Consider the following 10,151-nt stretch of genomic DNA (forward strand, 5'->3'; position numbering starts at 1 on the left):
AGACTTTATCATACTTGGGAGCAGATTATGGGCTGGATCAGGTTATACATTTTGTATCTTATTTAGTAGTACACTCAGTGCACATTGATAAAGAGGATCTAAGTTGGGGGGTCAAACTAATTTCTTCACATGGCTGACACGGGGGTTTGGCTTCTTTGTTGGAGTTTCAAACTATATTAGTCTCGTTGGTACTAGATATCATTTCCAGACCAATGAGATGGGGAATATTAGCAGATGTGAGTTCGATTCTGCCATTCTCATGCATATTTTCCCCAGTCTCCAATTCTTGAAGATTTTGACTGGACCTTTGATGTCTGGAGGTTTGCTACAGTTAGTTCATAATATTTTCCCCGGTATTTGTTTGATACGGAAGATCATGAAATAGTGTATCTTCCTAATACTTCATGAAATAGTGCGGAGAAGCGAGTACATTTATGTACGATTTTAATTCTAAGCCGAACGACTTGCGAACAGATAGACTTAAAAACACAATAACCCCACGGCTAGTATATATGGGTTTGGGTTGGGTACTTAGATCCTCACCAACCAAAACTATTACTGTTTTTCTTTATTTTATTTTTTTTCGTACTACTATGATATAGCCTAATTTTATATACTTCAGGAGTGTACCAGCTGAATTATGAGTGTTTCTCAAATTCAGAAAAGACATATCTAATTTATATTTCACAAAATATTTAACATTTTTTTTATGGAAACAAAATATTTAACCCTTGATCATTATTTTAAATTAATTTTTAAAATAATGTGATATTTAATGAGAATTAAGCATTATTTTTGACAATGCAGGCTTAGATGTCTTACAAATTAGTATACGCAGACTTAGATGCCTTACAAATTATTAGTATCTGTTCTAATAATTCTCGGAGTGTACCAGAATTGAATCCGGATGTCTCGGGACAATAGAGGATAAACCCACCACCTTACTTGAACATGATTACATTAAAAAATGATGGGGGTCTTTACATATTTTATAAACTGACAGATTTTAGGAAGTTGCGCTTAAAAAACTACGCTAAAATCAGTTGCATAAAATCAACATTAAAATGAGTTACATAACTATTAGAAACTCCATCGTATACACCTTCGATTTATATCTACCATCCATGTATTAACACACAGTTGTATCACTCGATTTATATCTACCATCCATGCTTTATCGCACAGTTGTATCATGAATGTTGGAACTGCCAAAATCCCAGTATAAATGAAGTACAAATCAAAGCTAAAAACAATAGGCAGGCATTGATGTAGATGCATTGTTCACTTAAATCCCCAAGATATTCAAGTTTCATATCACTAAGTCTAAAGTTCAGATTTTATATAACTCCAGCAATAATAACTTTTAACTTCACACAACAAAAAACCGAATCCTAAAAACTACTTTCAACTAGTCCAGCAAAACAAAAGCCAGAAACCACAAGGCATAAACTAGCCGTCATACTCCTGTTGGTGGAATTTGTTCTCTGGGTAAAAAACAGCAACAACTTGATTTCCACCAAACTTTCTTCCATTCAACCCAGCTCGAGCTTTCGATGCACCTTCAGCATCAACGTAGTCCAAGAAAACCTAAGGGGAAAAAGACAAGCTTTAATCAGCGTTGTGAAATATGTTTGTGTGAGGTATACTGCTACAGTTTTTATAGGGAGCTATTAATGTGAAAGGAATATATATATATAACTATGGTTTTGGACTAACTTTGCCGACCCCCGGGGATGGTTCACCATTGGGATTTGGGCGCGGGATAACTACATTCACCAACTCACCTGCAGATAAAAAGTCAAGAACCCAAGCAGACTAAACCCAAAAAGGGAAAGAGTAAACAAGTATGCGAATGACTATAGAGTTAGAAATCATCTGTCATCTGTATGCAAGTGGATTGATCTTATATAGCAGGCTGTAAAACAAAAAGATTTGCCACAAAGACAATCAATGCACATAATGATTGAATAGAACTTGATATATATTATATAACTGAAAGGTAATGCCTTGCGTAAGCTTTACCAAATTTTTCACATTCTGTTCTCATGTCTTCCAGTATGTCCTCATAGTCCTCATCGTCTCTAAGCTCATCCTCACTTACCACCTGAGTTAAGCATAAAACCTTGCTTGCGGCGCCTGAAGTAGGTTGTAACATGAGCCTCTGAAAAAACAAACAAACAAATTCATTAGAAAACACTGAGAATTTTTTTTACTTAAAATAAACAAACTTAAGGAATGAGCAAAAGAATTGCTACCTGCAAAGCAATTTGTTGCTGTGCATGCAATAATACACTTTCTTGCTCAGGTTTAGGCTGTGTGGTACCCTGATTAGCACGCCTAACTGTGAGAGTTTTATCACCCATTTTAATCCCATTAAGAGCCGCACAAGCAATATCTGTAACAGAGAGATCTTGGTAGACACAGAATGCATAACCCTTTGAGTTTCCAGTTTCTCTGTCCTTCACCAAATCAAAACCACGAAGAGGCCCAAAAGACTCTAGAAGCTCCCTAATCTGTGCCTCAGTGAAATAATACGGAAGCCCGCCAACAAAAATACGATCAGGACCCTCAAGCCCACCAGCTGAACCAGGTGTTAAACCAACAGCACCCAGATTCAGATTAGGATTAGGCTGGCTTGGACCAAGAGTAGCAGCTAGTGAGGGATTGTAATCGCTAGGTCTCCTGACTTTCACAGGTGCTCCCTGGTTATAAATTTACAGTCAGCATAAAATAGTTCATTTTTTATAAGACAGATGAAAATAGTTACAACTATTTCTAACAGCTCACAAAAATATACTCAGTATTACAGATGAGATATACTTTTCTTAGTACAAAGTTAGTTACTATATTCCTACACGTGGTCTGATGTGCACATCTCACATAGTTTGAGGAAATTATAGATACAGCTGGTAAGAGTACAACGCGGGTTTCCCACCCATGTGCCACATCATGTAGTAGGAAAATGTTGGTATCTTTTGCAGTAAGGGTATACCAATTCTTTATTCTCCTCATAATAAATAAAATTGCAGTGACACACCATTTCTCCTCGGTAAATAAAATTACCAAGGTAAGAAAAGTAAAATCAGAAAAGCCACTAGCTCCAATAACAAGAAGTCAATGCATACATCAATCAAACACAAGGAAATGGAAGTATACAACACCTAAAAAAGAGAGAAAATGATAATCAGAAGTTCAGAATACCTCAAAGATAATGCCGTCTAATGCCATTGCATTACTTGCCTCCTCAACAGATCTCATTTCAACAAAAGCAAACTTCTTTTCATGGTTTATATAAACATTAACGACAGCATCCCCTGATCATTCCAGCAGCAGAAATTAAAAGGTAAGTAAACTAAAAGATTGGTTTTGTTGGTTTTCAAAGAATACGACATTTACAGCTACTAACCTGGACCGGCTGTGTTCCCACCAATAGCAGACATAACATGACTGAAGAACGTAGCCACCGACTGCAAAAAAGGGGTTAAAAAAAAAAAAGCAAATTAACATTTTGAAGTTTCACAATTATGTTATCACTGCTCTTTACAAATTAACAGTGAACAGTCAACTAGCAGCGATTCAATTGAAAAAAAACACATCATTACCAATTGATTAATGTAAATATAGCTGTATTAACTATCAAGACAACAAATCCAACAAAAGCAGAAAATTTGAGAAATTTTTTAATTTTTTTTAAAAAAACAAATATTAGATCACTATACATAAGGCTAAATACCTGTTCATTTGCAGTTGGCGAAAGCCCACCAACATACACCCGCCGAGCATGTCTAGTAGCCTGATGCGGTAATTCAATAAAAAGTGATGATTAAACTCACAATACAACTGAAGCAATAGTACAATTATTTAATTATAACATTAATTGGTATTTCCATGCTAACCTGCTGAGTCATTGCCTGTACTGGCATAGCAGCAGGAAGAACTCCAAACTGTGCACAAAAAATGAAATCACAATGAGATCAAAAGCATTCAAAAATATCCTATGAGCCAAAACATTTTTCTGACGATTTACCTGTCCCGGGGTTATAGGAAACATGTTAGGTAACATTCCAGGAATGGCTTGGGTGGTCCCGATAATTTGGCCTGTCAAGGGTACATAGTTAGTATCTCATTAAAGCATAATCTTTATTGTTATTCAATATGCCGGACACAACTGACACAGACTACCAACCTTTCATATAAGTTACTATCAATTTTTAAATTCTTACTGCAAGGTCCTTTTACGAAGAATATACATCATATTCAAGTACTAGAGGAAATATTCGTAAAACTACCAAAACAAGCAATTCCCGGTTGAAGACGATCCATCAAAATGGAGCACTGATTCTCCCTTGTGCATATAAGCTATAGAAGTCGGCTCACCCCCATTGCACAGAGGGGCCAGTAGCCCAAATTTGCCTTCTTAAATAAGACAAGACAAAGAACAAACAAAACAAACACCAAAACACAAGACAGAACCAAAATTCTCTCAGTTTCAGAATTATTTCACTAAAAAAGAAATTAAAAAAAAAAAAACATCTTTATTGTATGATGACTCTATCACTGCACATGCAAATGAAAAGACTGAGTATGCTTACCATATAACACCATGAACTGAATGGACTTTCCACACTAGATCATAAGAAGGGGAAAAAAACAGTTATCAGAAAGTAAACTGCAACAATACATGATATGACATGTACCTGTAGCAGCAGCAGCAGTAACAGCAGCATTAGCTAACATTGCAGGACCAGGAGGCGCCATATCAAATCCGCTAACCCTTTTGCTGCAAGATATTCCATCAGCAGACATCATTTGAAGTGAATAAAAGTATAAAACTAAAGCAATTACTTATTTACTACAGAAAATTATGAACAAAATATAGCAAGAAAAAATGATTACAACCTCGATTACTAGTCTTTATCTGATCCAACTCCTAACTAAAAGTATGAATAATTTATTGCTACCTCTTTTCTCATGTATCTGCTTTTTCAGATTGTCGCACACAGACCAACATCTCACTTATTACTTCAAATATTGATGTAATTAATTATTTGTTTACAAGAAGGCCCCAAGTAGTCAAATACTCCCTCCATCCCATTTTAAGTGTCCTGTTTTGACTTTCAACGGTCAAATTGACCAATTTTTGACCAAGCATAAAGAACAAATCCGTTATTATTTTAAAAAACTAAAAATTACATTTAATAGTATATTGTATGTACTTTATAATGACATAATTTTTTTTACTTTTAAAATTTATATTATGTTTGTAAATCTCAGTCAAAAGTTGGTCAATTTGACCATTCAAAAGTCAAACAGGACACTTAAAATGGGATGGAGGGAGTAATTTAAATACATCATTTATTATCATATAGGGATTCTGGAATTCTAACACCAATTAGACCTTGGAAATGTGACAAAAGCAGATATTTTAAAGGAAAAAAAAACAATTTTTTTTTAAAAAGGATAGCCATGAACTTAGGGAGTATGTTGTCTAGAGGACTAGAGCATATATCTAAAGATGATGGTATGACCATGATTTCCAATGCTATCCCAGGAAAACCCGATTCAACACATGAATACCAGAAACAAGGAGAGCGTGAATGTGATTACAAGAGATTGTATTATAGCAAAACGATTAGCTTCAAAATTAGAAGACTGGTGGTTATTAAAGTAAAAGTAGAACCATAAATAGTTATTGCAGATTTCAGTAGAGCAAACGAAAAGTGATATACATCACAAGGTACACTCCCTTTCTATTCTTTAACATAAAATGCCTGCTGCGTAAATGACATAATGTATCAACAATATATTGGGGAACCTTGATTCATGTAGAACTCTTCAGCTACTACGCTCAATATTGATAGGCAACAGAATGACACATACTCATACAGCCAACATGCAAGTAAAACATTTATTACTATTAGAAGACCATTACTATCCAGAATGTGTCCTCTACATGGTCACTTCATATTTTACAAAATATGTAGTCTAGTCTATTTAGTATTAAGAAAGTATTTGACAATATTCAGGTTTGAAAAAAATATAGATAATACAATAAAAAGTGGGCTTGCTATATGTATAGGCGAACTTCCTAAAATCGGGAACACAAGTGAAGAAAATATGAGGATTTTATATTTCAAGTTTCCTAAACTCATTTTTTTACTCAAATTTAAAACACATGAATAATTTTTTGGCAAAAAACAATAAAATGAAAGCTTTTACAATGTCTACCACAGACTCATATATACTCATCATTGATAATAATTGCTAACTTCTAAGACACTACAATTTTTTTACAATGGCATTACAAATACCTTTTTGAGCGTGAACGAGAGCGAGAACGGGAGCGTGATCTTGACTTGGATCTATGTTCAGATCGAGCCCTAGAGCGAGACTTGGACCTGCGGCTATGCCTCTCTTCTCTGTCCCTGTCATAATCCCTTCTCCTGCAGACGGGCCACAGTTGCTTATTAAATATCATGAACAGTCAGGTATACACACACACACACACGCAAACATACAAAAGTTAAAAATAGCATCAAAATTCTATTACCTATCATAATCTCGGCTTCTGTGATAATCATCATCGTCATCTCGGCCTCTTCCACGTTCCCTCCTCTCACTTCGTTCCCTCTCTCTATGACGATCTCGATCCTTATGGTGACGATCCCTTTCCCGTTCCCCATCTCTATCCCTGTCTCTATCTCTATCTCTGCTTCCCCTGTCCTTTTCTCTGCCCCTGTCTCTCTCCTTGTCCCTGTCCCTGTCTCTCTCCCTGTCCTTGTCCCTCCCCCTGTCTTTCTCCCTATCTCGATCCCTACTTCTAGAAGACTCCCTTTCATGATCCCGGGATTCACGCTGCAGATAAGTCACCGTTAAGTAGCAAAGTCATAGACAATAAATGAATGTACAACAAATTAACTATTCAAACATAAAAAACATCGAAAATAAATATTAAAAAACCTAAGGTGCAACAATATAAATATTACAAAAAACCCAAACACACAATTTCAAATCGAAAACCTAGCTAGTGCTCTGTCACTAGAGACATGTCACATAATTATCCATATGTTTTATCCACATACAGCCCGAGCAGCAAGAACAATAATTACATACTCATTGGAACGCAATTGCGTAAACCTATACACATATATGCCAGTTCAACGAAGAAGCAAAACATCGTAACAAACTCAATATAACCTCCAACAAATTCCACTAGTATATTAAATCACTAAATTCCAAAAAGAACCAACAAACAACATATAAGTAAATACGTGCACATGTGTAAACCCTAAATTAAACAAAAAATTCTCAATTAAACACAGACACAATAATAAATCACCAAAAATGAATTGAATTAACAAAATTCAAATATAATACGTGAGATTTGGAATCAGCGTCAGGCGTGGGATGATTGTAAGCGTCTTTGAGGTGCGGAGAAGAGCCGTTGTTGTTGTGGTGCTCCAGATCTTCTTCGTAACGAGCTTCGTAATCCGACATCGTTTTGAATTCTAGTGCTTCGACTGCTTCTCTACTAACGATTGATTGCAATTTGCAAATCTAGGGCTAATGTGAAGAGATATAAGAATGGGCCGGAGGTTTTGTGGGGCTATATATCGGTGGTGTTCGCCTGAAAGGACTTATTTATTTTTGGTAAAAGAATTATATTTTCTGGGTTTTTCAGAAATAAATATTAAAAAATGGGGTTTTTACTACTTATTTAGTAAAATTAAATAAATTTTACAAAAAATACACATTTTTCTATGTCTTTATAGAAATAAATAGTACTAAATATGTGGGCTCAGTAATTCACTAATTGTCCTTCTCTCGTTATCTCTTGTTCCGTAAAAGAGAACTTCAATATATTATTTTTTTAAATTAATTATTCAAAAGATTTTTAATAATTATAATTTGTGAAAGTAGATACTTATTTTCAGAAATTAATTTATTTTATCATTTTACATATTTATTTACAGTTTAGGTACCACATATCATATTTAATACTCGTTTAAGAATGATATTTTAATTATTATTTTTTGACAGAAAAGGGTTAATTTAATTTATTTAATTTAATAAATTATTATCAAACAATTATGGATCAATTTATGAATATATTTAAGAATATCTGAGATATATGCTAAAAATTAAATATAACTATTATTATAATGCACAAAATCTTTTTTTAGTTATATCAAAAACCAGCTGTATTCATAATTTTATTTTAAAGACTAATTTTGTTATAAATGATTTAAAAAAAATTAATTTATTTATAAGAATCGACCGTATTTATTATCTTATGAATATTCATGAATCAATAGATAGCATAACTTGAAAATCTTTTTTTTTTTTTTTTTTTGACAGAAAATACACTTGCTCGTATCGATAAAACGCCAATACTCCGAGGAGTTTCTTTCATTCAAAAAAGCTTATCATCTAACCGAAAGACATGAAAATGTCTCCGGAAGTTTAGACAATAAGACCTTAATGTCCGAAAAGAAATGTCCCAACTTGTAAGACCACGCTACCTGAAACAAATACAATTCATTAATAACAAGAAAATTTAATAAATAAAATCAATATAGTTTATCAAATCAAAAGATGGTAAAAGTGAATGAAATGATAAATATAAAAATAATTCGACAAAAAAGAAGATAATATAAGAAAGAAAACAGAAAAAAATATATCTAACCAAAGGGGGACCCTTTGGCTAGATATATCATAAGATAAATAATTACTAAGAATAATTAATGATAAAAGTATAAATATATAAATTGCAATCTTCAAAAAATATCTAAAATTTAAAGTAACCAATTAAATAAAATGTAATAAACAAGCCAACAAAATGGCACTGAATTGCAGTTTATTAGGCCAAGAATATACGCCATCAATCATGGCCACCCATAAATGGTACAAATAAAAATCAAATCAAGACTGCAAGTCAATATACACCAGTTAACATAATGCATTAAACTCCAATCAATAAGAATTAAAGCATTTAGAGCATATATATATACAAGCAATTATTCAAGAAAAAATAAAATTCAAAGATTAACACCAATCAAGTGAGTCAACTTACCATTTAAAAACTAAAATTTAAACTGCAATAACTACTATTAAAGCCAATTTAATTTAATAAAAGAGGCCAAAAACTTTACTAATTTAACAAAGCAAAGCCTTTAATCATGCAATAAAATTAATGAAAATATTTTCAAAATCACGCTAATTGATACTACCATCTTTATCATCACCACCAACCATCACCATATCTCATCAAGTAACTAACAACAAGGATGAACAAATTCTAACTTAGAAGATCATAAAACACAAATGCAAATAAAACTTGTGACTCAAAAATTTGATAAGAAAACAACATATTAAGCACCTAATATACATCACAAGTTTGACTACACTTCACCGACATTCTCATTTACCAGATAAATCAAAAAGACAAGATTTGACATAAAACAACACGTACAACAATTGATAATCGCGCACAAATACAAACTTAAAGAGAAAATCCGAATATCACATCAAAACTTTCAAAAACATAAAGTATTGAATATACTAAGAAAACAAATAGTCACATAAAAATGTAAATTGAGAATCGGAAAAAGTACACCTTTACTTTTGAATGTCGAAATCTTGACATGTAGATCCGTAGATGAACCCTAACGCGACGATTAGAATACGTGTGTATCATATTTGTTGGGAAAGAATCACCAGCACTCCTCTTCCTGTTCCATTATCGTAATGCACGATCAGATCTAATTGAAGGACAACTCTCCACAGAACCGGAGCTAATTGAAGGGCAAGAAAGCAGATCGAGATCAAACCCGAAAAAATCAGAATCACGCCGCTTCGAACAGCATAAACAGAGAGGCTAAACCACCGCATGCTTTTTTGCCATTTGTATTGATGGAATTAATACACATGTTTACTTGTTTAAGCTGATAATCACTTTTAATATGCTAAACGTATGGGCAATAAGTATTAAACCCATATCTGCCATCTCACTTGTTTCGTATTTAGTCACCAGCTTAGCTTTATACCTATAGGCTTACAATCATGCTGCATTCTTTGCTTTTGATAGGCTGTTTTACCAGTATAACCAATAATGGTTTATGAATTTTCAATAAATATTTCCTACTACTGAA

General features: G+C 33.5%; 1 protein-coding gene across 6 annotated transcripts; it reads right to left on the bottom strand.

Annotated features, from left to right (window-relative positions):
* Positions 1 to 1,244: 1,244 nt before the first annotated feature.
* On the bottom strand, positions 1,245 to 7,655 carry LOC108195814 (splicing factor U2af large subunit B). Of its 6 annotated transcripts, none has more exons than XM_017362775.2 (13): positions 7,378 to 7,655; positions 6,551 to 6,855; positions 6,312 to 6,443; positions 4,698 to 4,780; positions 4,028 to 4,098; positions 3,897 to 3,944; positions 3,734 to 3,793; positions 3,407 to 3,467; positions 3,202 to 3,314; positions 2,256 to 2,702; positions 2,023 to 2,161; positions 1,717 to 1,784; positions 1,245 to 1,587 (listed from the first exon to the last, which is right to left on the bottom strand). In XM_017362775.2, exons 1-13 carry the CDS (start codon positions 7,495 to 7,497, stop codon positions 1,450 to 1,452), a joined length of 1,785 nt encoding a protein of 594 aa, XP_017218264.1. In that variant the 5' UTR covers positions 7,498 to 7,655; the 3' UTR covers positions 1,245 to 1,449. The 6 variants fall into 6 exon arrangements, 5 of the variants coding, with proteins under 5 accessions (XP_017218264.1, XP_017218265.1, XP_063937053.1 ...); XR_010285500.1 differs by having other exon boundaries at positions 1,506 to 1,587; positions 1,717 to 1,915; positions 7,378 to 7,642; XM_017362776.2 differs by lacking the exons at positions 6,551 to 6,855; positions 7,378 to 7,655 and adding an exon at positions 4,593 to 4,626.
* Between the last annotated feature and the right edge of the window lie 2,496 nt (positions 7,656 to 10,151).

The sequence above is a fragment of the Daucus carota genome, chromosome 7, assembly GCF_001625215.2.
Source record: "Daucus carota subsp. sativus chromosome 7, DH1 v3.0, whole genome shotgun sequence".
In the NCBI taxonomy this organism is placed as follows: domain Eukaryota; kingdom Viridiplantae; phylum Streptophyta; class Magnoliopsida; order Apiales; family Apiaceae; genus Daucus; species Daucus carota.